The 15,682-nt window shown below is 46.0% G+C and overlaps 1 protein-coding gene across 1 annotated transcript in view; it reads right to left on the reverse strand.

Moving 5' to 3' along the window:
* Positions 1–15,682, reverse strand: part of LRRC8C (leucine rich repeat containing 8 VRAC subunit C) — a 105,186-nt gene that overhangs the window by 34,528 nt on the left and 54,976 nt on the right. Inside the window, exon 2 of the mRNA XM_066376845.1 lies at positions 14,052–14,193. Coding sequence (XP_066232942.1) covers positions 14,052–14,189 — 138 coding nt within the window. The 5' untranslated portion in view covers positions 14,190–14,193. The remainder of the gene's footprint in view (positions 1–14,051; positions 14,194–15,682) is intronic.

A 15,682-nucleotide genomic window follows, 5' to 3' on the forward strand; every position in this document is an offset into this window, starting at 1 on the left:
TAGATTACAGGGAACTTAATAAAGTTGTTCCCCCTTTGCACGCTGCTGTTCCTTCGATAGCTAACATGATGGATCGGCTAAGCCATGAGTTGGGGACATACCACTTTGTGGCAGACTTGGCCAATGCTTTTTTCTCTATTGATATAGCCGCAGAGAGTCAAGACCAATTTGCCTTCAGTTGGGAAGGGAGACAATGGACCTTTACAGTGTTACCCCAGGGCTATTTGCATAGCCCCACCTTGTGCCATGGGCTGGTGGCTGCTGACCTGGCTAAATGGAAACAGCCAGAGGTAGTCCGCATGTACCATTATATTGATGATATTATGCTAACTAGTGATTCTCTTTCAGAATTGGAGCAAGCAGTCCCTACCCTGCTATCCCATTTGAAAGCATGTGGCTGGGCAGTTAACGAGAACAAATTACAAGGACCTGGGTTATCTGTTAAATTCTTGGGAGTTGTCTGGTCGGGTAAGACAAAAGTTATCCCTGACGCAGTTATAGATAAGATTCAAGCCTACCCCGTGCCCACTACGGTAAAACAGTTACAGGAATTCTTAGGTTTGTTGGGGTATTGGCGAGCATTTATACCGCATTTGGCTCAGTTACTACGCCCCTTGTACAACCTTATTCGAAAGGGGGTTCGCTGGGATTGGACTGAGCAGGCGCAAGGTTCATTTGCAGCTGCTAAGAGAGCTGTCAAGGTGGCACAGGCCTTGAATGTGTTTGATCCTGCCAGGCCCTGTGAGCTGGATGTTCATGTAACCTCGGAGGGGTTTGGATGGGGCTTGTGGCAGCGGACAGAGCGCCTACGGCAACCTATTGGATTTTGGTCCCAATTGTGGAAAGGTGCTGAAGTTCGTTACTCATTAGTAGAGAAGCAGCTGGCAGCTGTGTATGCTGCCCTCCTGGCAACTGAGAGTATTACAACCACAACACCAGTTACAGTCAAAACAACATACCCTATAGCTGGATGGGTGAGAGATTGGGCAACTAAACCACGTAGTGGTATGGCCCAAATGTCTACCCTGGCCAAGTGGGGTGCCTATCTGCAACAACGCTGTGCTCTTCGCACCAGCCCATTGAGGGCAGAACTGCAGGAAGTCTTGGGTCCAGTCACCTATGCGACTTTAGAGTCAGGTGCAACTGGGGCTCAGGAGGCAGAACCTGAGGTCAGTCCCTACCAGGAGGGGCGGGTGCCCATCCCCGAAGATGCCTGGTATACTGATGGTTCCAGCAGGGGCCAACCTGCCAAATGGACGGCTATCGCCTTCCATCCGGCCACTGAGACTATTTGGATGGACACGGGTACAGGCCAAAGCAGCCAATGGGCAGAATTAAGAGCTGTTTGGCTAGTTGCCCATAATGAACCTTCACCTCTGGTGATCTGTACTGACAGTTGGGCTGTCTATCGTGGACTGACCCTTTGGATTGCTACTTGGCACATTAACCAGTGGATGGTAATGCACCGTCCATTATGGGGTCAGGCCATGTGGCAGGACTTATGGGAAATAGGACACCAGAAGCAGGTGACAGTATATCATGTCACAGGGCATGCCCCTCTAGCCCATCCTGGGAATGATGAGGCAGATACGTTGGCAAGGGTACGATGGTTGGAGACTGCACCTGCAGGTGATGTGGCACAGTGGCTCCACCGGCGCCTGCTCCATGCAGGACAGAAAACTATGTGGGCTACGGTTAAGGCTTGGAACTTGCCTGTGTCCTATGCAGAGGTACTTGCAGCCTGTGAGCAATGTGCAGTATGTTCCAAGGAACACCCTCGGAGACCACTGGTGTCACCTGGACAGATCCAGAGGGGTCATGTCCCACTGACACGATGGCAGATAGACATCATTGGACCCTTACCAAAGTCAGAAGGGTACCAGTATGCAGTCACTTGTGTAGATACTGCCACCGGGCTGCTTGCTGCTTACCCCGCTCGTAACCCTGACCAGAGGGCAGTCATACAGGCTCTGGACCGCCTGAGTGCTGCATATGGGCGACCGCTGGTCCTTGAAAGTGACAATGGTACCCACTTCACTGGTTCAACGGTGAGGCAATGGGCTCAAAAGCTGGGGGTGGACTGGAAGTACCATGTTCCCTACCACCCCCAGGCTGCTGGTATCATTGAGCGTTATAATGGACTCTTAAAGCAGGGACTGCGACAGGAGGGGGGCACCGGCTCTCTTACTGGATGGACACGCCGCTTATGGACAGTACTTCGGATTTTGAATGAGCGACCTCGACGGGGAAGCCCAGCTCCAGTAGAGGCCCTCCTGCATCGGACAGCTGCCCCTATTCAGTTGCAGATACGCACCAAGGACATTTTACTCAAGCCAGGTTTCGGACAGCAGGGCAACGTGCTCTTGCCTGCTCCAACAGCCCTTCTTAAAGGACAACGGCTTCAATGGACTTGGCCCTGGACTGTACAGGCCCCCCATCTGAGATGGGTGGCCTTGTTGGCACCATGGGGAAAGGGGTTAGAGGTGGACCTCCAGTTAACTCCTTGGGCAACCAGCACCTGGCCACCTAAGGTAGAAGTGTATTATCCCTTGAGTGCTCAAGGGGACAGCATTTTGAAGGGCACCTTTGTAATTTCTTTATGGCCAATAATGAGTTCCCCTATTTTACTACACATAGAACCAGCAGATGCTGGTGTATTGGCCAATAAGGTTTGGTATGCCCGCTCAGGGCGGCCTCTGGTGCCAGCTACGGTGCTGTCTGCAGACAAAACTCTGGCCTGTATTCTGCCAGAGGGAAAAGATTTGCCTCTCTTGGTGCCACTGACAGCTCTCTCATTTCGCCCATAGTTTTTGATCTGTTAATCCTATTGCTGTAGTTGGTACTATTTCTGTTTATGCAATGTATCCTACTCCTTGCACAGTGACCATCATGGAAGATGCCTGTGGTTTAGATTGTAAAGCGAGCAAAAGGGGTGGAATGTTGGTCAAATAAGTTTGTAAATGTGATATATATGTTTGCTCGCTTGTGACTTATATTGGGTGTGGGGGACAGGCTATAGGCAGGCCAGGTCGTTGTAGCCTGGGGTTTGGTTTTGGGACTAAGCTTTTCCCCACACCCTTGAATGATTGTATTATCTGGGTGGTGCACTCTCATGAGGAATCCAATTATGCCTTGGATGGGTGACTTTGTATCGGGGACTTCCTTGTTTGTATATTGGATTAAGGGATTTTGGTTTTCTACACTATAAAGTGGGACAGACCGGGAGCTTGGACACACAGTTCCTGCTATCACAATTGCAGGGGCTTCCCTGATCCCTTGCCCTTCATGGGAAGAGCTGGTTTTCTGCTTTTCCCTTGTCTTCTTTTGTGGTTTGCCTGTCTTGGTGAGACACCAATAAATAGGATGGCCCCCCGTCCTCTGACTCCGCCATTTCTTTATCGTCTGCCCGAATCCAATGGGAACCTGCATGTGAATGGCCACGATGGCGGCTCCTGGCCCTACAGACACCAATAAACAGAATGGCCCATGGTGTCTGGGCCATGTAGCCCAGACTGTAAAGCCAGTAGCCACGGCCACCAACACTGCAGCCTGGCCCATGCCGGTTCGCATTGGATTTGGACAGTCGGTAAAGAAACAACGGAGCCCAAAACTGGTGGGCCATCATCCTTAATCCTAGCTTGCATCCGGCGGGCAAGTAAAAAACACACACTGGGCTCCAAAACCCACTCATATTCAGTGCTCACAAAGCTACTGACTTATCCGAGTTTCCTAGAATCAAAGGGTTCTAGCTCACCAGACTTTATTCCCCAACTCCTTCCCTCTCCCTGCACAAACTCTGCACAAACTGGCTTCTCACTCAACACTCCGCCATCTTGGCTGCTTCTCCTGGCCTCCTCCACATGGCCTCTTTCTGCTCTCCTCTCTGCTCTCTCCTCTAATGATAATCTCAGGAACCAAGAGAGCAAGCTCCTGTTCTGCCCCTATTTTATAGTGTAGAAATCCAAACCTTTAATCCAATATACAAAATAGGGAAGTCTCTAATACAGTCACTTTCTGAGGCATGATAGGATTGTACCATCCCGCATCAAAAAGGGTGGGAACAGGCTTAGTCCTAAAACCAAGCCCCAGGCTATAAGGATACTGCCTGCCCACAGCCCGCCCCCAACACACATTAATATCACCTGGGCCACGGCTTTCACGTGGGCAGCACCATCTTTAACAAAGTGAGCATAATATATTTTATCTGCCCAACACCCACCATCCTTCAACTCCGCCATTTCTTTACTGTCTGCCTGAATCCAATGGGAACCTGCATGTGAATGGCCACGATGGCGGCTCCTGGCCTTACAAACCACCATAACAGGTAAGACCTAACGAAGGCATATTTTTGTTACGAGATGTAATGGGGATTTTGAAATAGTGTTTTTCTCTTTTAACACTCACTGCTATCCCTACAGAGGTGAGAAAGGCTGTTCTTTAAATTATTTTCACCATCAAATGACTTTTGTTTCATATTCCCCAAAGACTGAAGTCGAATGGTAGGTGACGTGTGGGTACATAGTATAAAACATAGACGAGGACTTCATTCTAAGCCTACCCATTAGTGCTATCAGCTATTTCATCAGTATTCTTAGTTTCACCTTAAACAATAGGCTAATCTAAGTAAGAATTTCTGAGCTTCAATTTCTAAATTCAGAATTCAGATTTGAAAAAAAAAAGTGGGGGGGGGGGGGGAGGACCTACTAGAAATCCAGGCAGTACAGGACAGAGAATGGGGCAGGTAAAGAGAAGCAAGAATTCAGGGCCATTATCAAAGTGAACTCTAAAATCACTCTGGGCTCTTGTTGGGTAAAGAAACATTTTTTTTTTTTAAGTTTGCTGGCTTGTATTGGGCAGTGCCTTGTGTGTATAGGCTATGAGAGGTTTCAGGTGCTTGCCCTCAGGGCGGCATATTGCAAATTGCAGATTGCCTTCCCCGTTGGAATTGGGCTGTTGTTTGTTATTGTTTGCTGGAGAAAAGTTTTTGGGTTTTTTTTTCCCCCAACCTGTTTTGCTGGAGAGTGCAGAGGGAGGGAGAGAGTGATGAGAACTTTGGGAGCCCTACTGAGGCTGGCGGGGGGGCCTGGGGGGCCTGAGAGTCCAGAGGAGATTGGAGAATGAGTCGGGGCTTTCCTTGCCTGCTTGCTCGTCTGCTCTTACTCTAATAAATGAATGGCTCTCTATTATTTACCAACTATACTTTCCACTGAACCACTAGAGAGCGTTTTTTCCTGAGGACCACTGACCATGGAGTTCACACTGATGGTTCTAAATCAGGGAAGCAGAAGTTAACTTCAGTATGTACCAGAAATCAAAGTGAGGATCAACTCTGAACAACAAGCTCAGATGTCCCAAACTCTTCTCCAGGGTGACCTTCCTGACCAGTCTGCTCCTAGTGATTGGGTTAAGTGTGTAAGGATTTTTTATGGGTGGTTTTAAACCATTGAAATCATTCTCTTGGCTACCCCCCTCCCCCATCAACAACACAATTCAGAAAGCAGGAAATGTCTTTCCTGTCTAACACTCACAGAGCAGTCCCTTAGGGCTTCCAGGGGGCTTGTATCTTCCAGTTCCTGTTTCTGGTTCTTAACTGCTAACTCTATATTTGGTAATAGCCTGCCTCTGGGCTGTTTTGGATTTGGTCATAATAAGATAACCTGGAGTCACTGAGCAGAGATCTAAAGCAATGTTATTTTTCCAGGAAGCAACATGTTGACCTTTAAGGATTTGGTCTATTTTATTGAGTGTTGTTTGAATAGTGTTGTTTATAGCACAGAGTTGAATGTTTACATTATTGGTCCTTAAGGGTGTGTGACTATACAGGAATAGGACACGATACACACTCTCCTGCTCTACAGTGAGTTTATATTTGTGTCTTATAGGAGCTGTTGTAATCTGAGCAATGCTTTTTATAGTATAAGTCTTATTTCACAGCAGCCTTGAAAATAGCTACTTGTTTAGACATGAACAGATTTTTGTCAGATGAGTGAAACATGAGAATTGATTCTAATTCCTTTAAATCAGAGCAAGAAAGAGTCAACACTGTATTGACAAATAATAAAACATCCTTTCCCCCTTTTTATTTAGAAATTAAATTCAATGGGGTGACATTGGTCAATAAGAGTACACAGGTTTTAGCCCTGGTGGTAGAGGGTCGGCCTGGTGTGTGGAAGTCCCGGGTTCGAACCCTGGCCAGGGCGCACAGGAGAGGCACCCATCTGCTTCTCCACCCCTCCCCCTCTCCTTCCTCTCTGTCTCTCTCTTCCCCTCCTGCAGCCGAAGCTCCATTGGAGCAAAGATGGCTCCTTGGCCTCTGCCCCAGGCACTAGAGTGGCTCTGGTCGCAACAGAGCAATGCCCCGGAGGGGCAGAGCATCGCCCCCTGGTGGGCAGAGCGTCGCCCCCTGGTGGGTGTGCCGGGTGGATCCCGGTCGGGCGCATTCGGGAGTCTGTCTGACTGTCTCTCCCCATTTCCAGCTTCAGAAAAATACAAAAAAAAAAAAAAAAAAAAAAAAAAAAAGAGTACACAGGTTTTAGATAAACATCTCTATAGCATTTGAACTGTCGATTGTGTTTTGTGCCCATCCCTGGTAACCACTTTACTTTTATTTGTGTCCATGAGTCTCAGTTTTATATCCCACCTGTGTGTGAAATCATATAGTTCTTAGCTTTTCCTGATTTACTTATTTAATTTAATATAATGTTCTCAAGGTCCATCCATGTTGTTATAAATGGCAATATGTCATCATGTCCTATGGCTGAGTAGTATTCCATAGTATATATGTACCACATCTTTATCCAGTTCCCTATCGAGGGACACTTTGGTTGTTTCCATATCTTGGCCACCATGAACAATGCTGTGATGAACATGGGAGTGCATATGTCTTTACCCATGTTTTTGAGTTTTTTGGGTAGATACCCAGTAGAGGGATTGCTGGGTCATATAGTAATTCTATTCTTAATTTTTTGAGGAACCACCATACTTTCTTCCATAACAGTTGTACTAATTTGCATTTCCACCAGTAGTGAATGAGGATCCTTTTTCTTCACAGCTTCTCCAACTCTTATCACCTGTCTTGTTCATAATAACCATTTTAACAGGTGTGAGGTGGTATCTCATTGTAGTTTTAATTTGTATATTTCTTGAGTAGCTAGTCAAGATGAGCATCTTTTCATATATCTATTGGGCCATTTGGATGTCCTCTTGGGAGAAGTGTCTGTTCAGGTCTTCTCCCCATTTTTTAATTGGATTGTTTGCTTGTTTGTTGCTGGGCTTTGTGAGTTCTTTATATATTTTGGATATTAATTCCTTTTAATATAGTCAGTCCCATTCGGTCAAGTTGCCAAACCTTTTATTCTTCAGAATTCTCTTCTGAAAAACAGGACTAATCTTCTAGGTTCATTCTGGGAGCTAAAGCACATACACTTGTAGATTCTAGCACAGGTTTCTAACCAGTGTCCATGGAAGTGCTATTAGCATTCTGGATAGGACAGTTTTATGTGAGGAAATGCTCCCTAAAATGCCATATGTGCCAGTCAATGGGGACTTTGTGACATGATCTTACTACATCTTCTGTGTCCACTGATTTTTTTCTTCCATTCCTCTTAAAATATATATATTGTATACTCATTCTTTGAGATGAGGCTCAATTTTTACCTCCTCAAGTCCCTAACTTCCAGTAGCTGAAATGATAACATCATACTTAATGCCCTTAAGGCACTTACACTGAATGACATTGCTTATGCATTTCTTCAGTTTTTAGACTATTAGCAACCTGCTGGCAGGGGCTGTATGGTATCTCTCTTTCAGTGTCTAGAGCCCGACTTGATGCCTGATATATTGCTGGTGCTTAGTGATGTTTGCTGAATAAAATGGTCTACTCCATACATTTTCGGAGCCTGGTCACCTTCATATTATGATGCAATATTCCTCTGGGGTGGACATCAGAACCCGGACATCTCAGTCAACAGGCATCCATTTTCCTTTTAGAGGCTATCAGGATGAAACAGGTCTGTGTGTGAAGGGCCCAAACTAGATCACCTGCCTGAGGAATGGGCAATGACCATGGGAGGTGGTGGTGATGGTGACCGTACCGGGCAGGTACAAAGTGGAAAGAGCCGAGAGCTCTGCACAGCAGACACACAGTGGGGGCCGTGCTCCGGGAAGATCACTCTGACCACCATACAGGAAAAGATGCTTAAGTTGCATTCGAATCCTCTCCTGTCGAATCCTCCCCTGCACTCACCGCAGACCCATTTCTCAAATGATGTTCATTACAGATGTTTTCATGGGTACATGTTCTCATTTTTACTCATTTTGTTCCAAGTTAGCTACTAGTTCTTGTGAGGCTTAGGTTCAGGGCTCCTTTTAATCCAGAGCCCCCTTAAAACGCAAATTCTCCTCACCCAACTTCCCACTAGGGCAACTTCTTCAGTACGCCAAACCTCCCCCTCCCCTTAAGCAACTCCCCCCACCCTGGGAAGGTTCTGAGAAATGTACTTGAGACAAGGCCATCACAAGGGACCTGAGGGTTGAGAAAGGGAGACAGTCAGTGACCAAGGCCACAGACCAGGATATGCTAATCTCAGCATGTCCAGGCGCAGGCAACCCCATGCCAGCAAAGGCCTGCAGCAACTATATCTAACGCTCTCTCCTGTAGCTTGGAGCTGACACCCTTTGCTGGTCTCAGCCTGCTTGCAGGCACTTTTAAAATAAACTTTCCTGGCCCTGGCCGGTTAGCTCAGTGGTAGAGCGTCGGCCTGGCGTGTAGGAGTCCCGGGTTCGATTCCCGGCCAGGGCACACAGGAGAAGCGCCCATTTGCTTCTCCACCCCTCCCCCTCTCCTTCCTCTCTGTCTCTCTCTTCCCCTCCCGCAGCCAAGGCTCCACTGGAGCAAAGTTTGCCTGGGTGCTGAGGATGGCTCTGTGGTTTCTGCCTCAGGTGCTAGAATGGCTCTGGTTGCAACAGAGCAACGCCCCAGATGGGCAGAGCATCGCCCCCTGGTGGGCATGCGGGTGGATCCCAGTCGGGCGCATGCGGGAGTCTGTCTGACTGCTTCCCCGTTTCCAACTTTGGAAAAATACAAAAAACCCAAAAAACTTTCCTTTTAGACACACTAACTTTGTGTTTTCGGTTTAGTCCCCATGGTTTCTGCCTTTCAGTCCTTACATTTTCTGTGAGGTTTCTCTTTCCTACATTCATCCTGCTGTGGAATACGTACCTGAGAGAAACCAGTCCTGGACCTGCTTGCAGCAGCACCGAGTGCTTTGGCAAGTAATACATAAGGTGGATGGACAGCCATCCTGCTGATCTATGTCACCGCCTTCTACTTCCCAAATGGCCATTCCAAATCTTTGCCCTCTTTGAGGACCCTACTCCACTACCTTCCTGTTGCCATGTCCTGCCTTCCTTATGCTCACAGTCTCCCAGCACACGTATCACTTTCTACTTCACCGGGCCCATAAGTCATACACTCCCAACTCCCATCTTTTTGTGCCTCTCTCCTCCCTCTACTCCAATAAAACGCATCCATCACCACCATCCTCATGTTGGTGGAAATACTTCCTTGACTAAATCAAGGGTAATCCTTCCAACTGGATCCATCACCGCCTTCCTCCCGAGGTGACCATTCTTCATTTTCCTGATCTATTGGGTCCTCTATGGATCTGTGTACTTAACATCTCTACTTGGGTATCTATTACACGTACCTCAAACTTACCATGCTCAAAAACTTTTTTCAGTTTCTCAGACCCAACACTGTTGGAGTCATTTTTTATTTCTCTCTCTTTCATAACGCACATTCAATCTTTAATAAATCTTAGTGCTTTTCCTTTAAAATATAACCAGAACCACCACTTTAATCCTGGTCCAAACCATCTGATTTATGTCTTGCCTGGATTATGGTAGTAGCCTTGTAAATAATCCCCCTGCTCCTGTTCTTGCCCCTGCACTGTATTCTCGACAGCTTGAGTGGTCTTGTTAAAATCTAAGGCACATAATGACTACCCTCTGTTCAAAATCCTCCAAACACGCCCCATGTCAGAGCAAAGCCAAAACCTTTGGAGTGGCTACAAGGCCCTACCTGCCCCGGCACCTCTCAGGCCTCACTCTTCTACTATGCTCACTCGCTCTTCTTCCGTACTGGTCTCCCGGCTTTTCCATCAGCATACCACGGATGTCCCTAACATCACTGGCAGGCTTTTTAGGATCATCTCTACAGTCAGATCATCAACCTTACTTGGCCCCAGGATCACTTAGAAAGATACAGGATTGGAACCCCTGGCCAGCTGGCTCAGTGGTAGAGCGTTGGCCTGGCATATGGTTGTCCAGGATTTGATTCCCGGTCAGGCCACACAGAAGTGCCCATCTGCTTCTCCATCCCTCCCCCTCATTTCTCTCTCTTCTTCTATCCTCCTGCATCCATGGCTCCATCAGGGCCAGTTGGCCCTGGGTGCTAAAGATGGCTCCATGGCTTCTGCCTCAGGCACTAGGGAGCAAGGGAACAAGGGCCCCAGATAGGCAGAGCATTGCCCCCTAGTGGGCTTGCTGGGTGGATGTGGGCAAGATGTGGGAGTCGGTCTTTGTCTCCCGTCCTCTCACTAAATTAAAAAAAAAAGAAGAGAGATACAGGATTGGAACCACAGCATTCCAGCAAAGCAGCTTTCCCTTTTGGGGGAACCTTCACCACTGCCTATGCTGGGGTCCACACTGCTGCCCAGAGCCAGGCTCTCCCTGAGCCTCTCCTCCCAGATCATCATCTCAGGCATAAGGACAAGAGAACCACTGCAGGCAAGTTCTGAATTTATCTTGGCTTAAAAGCCTTATGTTCCAAAAAGCCCATATCTCTTATAACCCAATACATAACTCTCCCATGTGTCAAAAAGACATACCTTGTTACAAGTGTCACCACAATCACAGAAGTCCTATGGTATAGCCTCCTACCAGGCGTTTATTATTCCCCAGCCCAGGTGCAGTTGACCAGTCAGCAGTCATTTATATCATAAGCTACCTTGCCAAGCAACACTGTAACATTCTACCTTTATCTGGTCTCCAGAGAAACAGAGTTAGAAGGTTGAGAAAGTTAAATGTTAAATTCTCCTACAGAAAGGTCCTGTGAAACCTTTGCCTATGTGTCCCTTGCTCTTGCTGTTCCCTCTGCCTGGAAGGCTCCTCTCGGACATCTGCAGGGCCTGCTCCTGCACCTCCTTCAGTCCTGGGTCAACGTTACCTTCCCAACGAGGCCTTCTCAGGCCACCCTGTTTGAGAATTGCAACTCCTAATCTCAGCTGCTGGGACCTCCTACCATCCTCGTTTGTTTTCCTTTACTTTCCATTGCCCTTATTACATATATAATTTATATATATACTATATAATCTAACATATATAATTTACTACTTGATCTTCCTTACTCTGCTGGTTTTCCCTGTAGTATTTAAGCTCTACATGGCTGGGACATTTGTCTTTTATTTTTCCCCCTCCTATATTGATAATTCTTGTCTCCTGGAATACTGCCTGGTACACAGCAGATTCTTCAGCAACTATTTGTTTTATTTATGAATTTATTCCTTTTATCTTTAAAAACTCCAGTTTTTCGGCCTGACCAGGTGGTGGTGCAGTGGATAGAGCATTGGACTGGGACGAGGAGGACCTGGGTTCGAGACCCTGAGGTCACCAGCTTGAGCCCAAGATCGCTGGCTCGAGCCGGGGGTCACTCGGTCTGCTGTAGCTCCCCCCCCCCCCCCCCCCGTCAAGGCACATATGAGAAAGCAATCAATGGACAACTAAGGAACCGCAACAAAGAATTGATGTTTCTCATCTCTCTCCCTTTCTGTCTGTCCCTATCTGTCCCTCTCTCTGAATCTCTCTGTTTCTGCTACAAAAAAAAACCCCAAACGAACAAACAAAAAAAACCCCTCCAGTTTTTCAATGGAGAAAGGGGGAAGGGCAAAGTTTTTTCAGCTAACAGAGGCAGCATGGTATCAGGAATTAAGAACAGGGAATTTGGGGCCAAACTGCCTGGATTTGCCACCTACATTGGGAGGTTGCCCTAAACTCTCTCTGCCTTAGTTGTCTCGTCTGTAAATGGGGATACTAACAGAACCTCCGTCTTATGGTTGCCCTGAGAATGAAATGAGGTAACATATATGTGACATGTTCAGAGTAATGCCTGACACAGAGGAAGCACTACATGTTAACTAATATTAAAATCAACTTGAAAGGCCTTATTTTGACTCTGTAACACTTCTAGCTATTTTTCTCTCTTCCAAGCTCTCCTTCCTCTCAGCTGTTCTACCTGAAAGTCACATCTACCCCACAGCCTTCTTCTTTCAATTACAGTTTACATTCAATATTATTTTGTGTTTCAGGTGTACAGCGCAGTGGTTAGATAATCACATACTTTACAAAGTGTTCCCCCAATATTTCCAGTACCCACCTGGCCTCATGCATAGTTATTACAATATTACTGACTATATTCCCTGTGCTACTATTCTATAACTGCCAATCTGTACTTCTGGGTGAAAAGGGTGAAAGGATTAAGAAGTACCCCACAGCCTTTACTTCAACTTCCATTCACTTTTCCAACCACTGAACTAAGATTGTTAATGACCTGGTTGCTGCTGTGCTGTCCTAGGCGCACAAGTTTGTTGTACAGCCTCTGCCGTCATTAATCACGCCTGCCTTTGACTGAGCTGTCCTCTCCTGTTTCCATCTGTTCTCACAGCTGCCACTTCTTGGTCTCTTCAGAGGCACCCCTTTTCCTTCATTCCCTCTTCAATGTTATTCCTGACATCATCGCACTCGCTAACCTCCCTTGGGTGGTTTCATTCACAGGCAAGGGTTCCACTCTCACACTGATGACAACCAGTGAGTGCTAGCTAATCCTGCCCCATTTCTCAAAGATGTCCTGTTCATTCTCACATCCAAGACTCATAACTGTCCTTCCTCTTCCTGGCACCTTCTCCCTCCCTCCTCTCCTTCTCCCTGACTACTGTATTTTCCCACATATAAGATGCACTTAAAAAAAAATTTTGGGTCTAAAAACTGGGTGCATCTTATAGAGTGGTTGTAGATTTTTTTTACTTGCATTTTCCACTTTTTTGTGCTTGTTTTCGTGCTCATTGTTGAAGACAGTGATTCGTCATCAGACACAGATGAGGACAAGTTAATGAATGGGAGTTTTGACAGTGATGAGAAATTGTATGAATTTTATGATGAATAAAACTTGAGTTCAACAACTTTATGTAATACATTTTTTTTCAAATTTCAGTCCCCAAAATTAAGGTGAGTCTTATACATGGGATTGTCTTATACATGGGGAAATGCAGTTACTTCAGCTGGTTCTCCAAATTTTAACACAACCATCCCCTTGTTCCCAGGCAAAGCACCCTTCCTCTGCTCTCCCTTACTGCTTACAGATGCATCTATCAGAGTATAACACCACCTTTTCTGATGCTGGTTTATTTAGCTTTATCCCAGAAATAAACCACTTATAGGTATATATGTCCTCCAGGTACAGTGCCTGGCATATAGTAGGTATACAAAAATAATCTGGATTTAATGCATAGCATCTATATAGAATAAATTTTGATTGGGCTAAATTTTAATTTCAGACTAAACAATGGGTAAAATAAATGATATATTATCAAAATATTCTTCCAGGAAATCTTATCGGGGTTAGTATAAAAGGCAAGGGAAAGAAAAAAGTTCCCTTTTGGACAATATAAATGGCACTGTGCATATATATGCCATATTTTGCTATAAAGCCAATTCTGAAAGATATAGGACTTCCTTTAATGTTACTGATATCAGATATTATTTGACTCCAGTCCACTGCTGTTTGGGCTTAGTGAACTCTTACCAGTAACATATTTACCTTATTAGGAAAGTTCAGTAAATCAGTGCTTCAGGCTTCCTGCCATAATTATAAACACCATCCACAAACATAGAAGAGCCACCATAACATTAGTTAAAAATCACACAGCCAGCTTTTTAAAGAGGTTTCAATGGCTGTCTTGCTCTAGTTCCCATGTGTCATGAGTCTGGGCACCTACCTGTAAGGTACATCCGAACACACCGATCATCAGCATGGCCACTGACAGGTAATCAGTAAACACATCCCACCATGGTTTCAGCACCCGGAAGGCAGGTTGCTGCTCAGAGAACTGTCGGAATTCTGTCACCGGAATCATGTTTCTGAGAAAAGAGAGACTGCTGGTGAATTGATTACCTTCATGCACAAGAAACTCCATTATTCACAACTTTCAAAATGCTGCTTCAACACTCCAGAAATAGTGGACTGAGCTAGATTAGTAGCTATCCTGGCACCTTGGAGTTTTCTTGAGCCCTTGACCAGAATAAGGAGCCTCACATGAAAAAGACAAATACCTCTATTATTGCCCAATAAGCTGGTTCCCTTTAGCTCCACATGAACCAGAAAGATCATGGCCAGAGCAGTCTCTGAGTACATTATTTCTTGGATTCTCTTTTCTTAATCAGAATAAGAGGGCGTCAGAAAAACCAAAGCTCAGCCTTTGAAATATTTTTGCTATTGATGTTACTATTTTGGGTCATTGCTTTATACTTTTTTTTTTTTTTTTTGTATTTTTCTGAGGCTGGAAATGGGGAGAGACAGTCAGACAGACTCCCGCATGCGCCCAACTGGGATCCACCTGGCACACCAACCAGGGGCGTCGCTCTGCCTCGACCAGAGCCACTCTAGAGCCTGGGGCAGAGGCCAAGGAGCCATACCCAGTGCCCGGGCCATCTTTGCTCCAATGGAGCCTTGGCTGCGGGAGGGGAACAGAGAGACAGAGAGGAAGGGGGGGGGGTGGAGAAGCAAATGGGCGCTTCTCCTATGTGCCCTGGCCGGGAATCGAATCCGGGTCCCCCGCATGCCAGGCCGACGCTCTACTGCTGAGCCAACCGGCCAGGGCCGCTTTATACTATTTTTTAAGTGTAATCTTTAGTATTGGTTTGTGTTAAATATCTACTAAGATATTGCTCCTTGGGGAAGGCAAACAACTTTGCCATATGGTCCTCATCTCGTAAGAGGGAAGATCTCATTGATGGTGGTGGTTGGGGGTGGACTGGGGAGATCTTCATTTTTGTTTTGTACCTTCCCCTTTTTGGTCCCTATTCTTTTGACTTGATATCTTTTCTCTATTTTCTCTACTTCTGATATTTTACTGTGAGCCTCAAACTTACCCCTTATCATCTCTTCTGATAAATGACTTGGTCCTGGAAACATCTATCTCTAGCTAGATGACAGAAGATAAACGCATAGGATGCCCGAGAGGTTCTGGAAAAAGCGGGAAACGCCACATCCTTTTCTTGGTCAGTATTCCCATTTCTCACAGCTTGGTCCTACTGCCTTTATTAGGATCCACGACTTGAAGTTACTCACTCATCCTGCTACTGTGAGAAGAAATATTCTTTCCTTATCTTATGGCAATGAATAAGAGTGGCAGGGAGAACTAAAAAGAAAGTTCCTCTCTGTTTTGCCATCTTTGATGCCAATAATCTAGCTCACCTCATTTGTCCTTGTTATTAAAGTGTCTAATTAAAGAGCCTGGGGAAGGCTACACTTATCACTTATTTTCCCAAGGCCTGTTTGTTTCCTGGCTCTTCCTTCCCTAATACTGAATGAAAGGCTGTTCAATAAACAGTCCAAAGAAAAGCCAAG

Source organism: Saccopteryx leptura, chromosome 3 (assembly GCF_036850995.1).
Source record: "Saccopteryx leptura isolate mSacLep1 chromosome 3, mSacLep1_pri_phased_curated, whole genome shotgun sequence".
Taxonomy (NCBI): domain Eukaryota; kingdom Metazoa; phylum Chordata; class Mammalia; order Chiroptera; family Emballonuridae; genus Saccopteryx; species Saccopteryx leptura.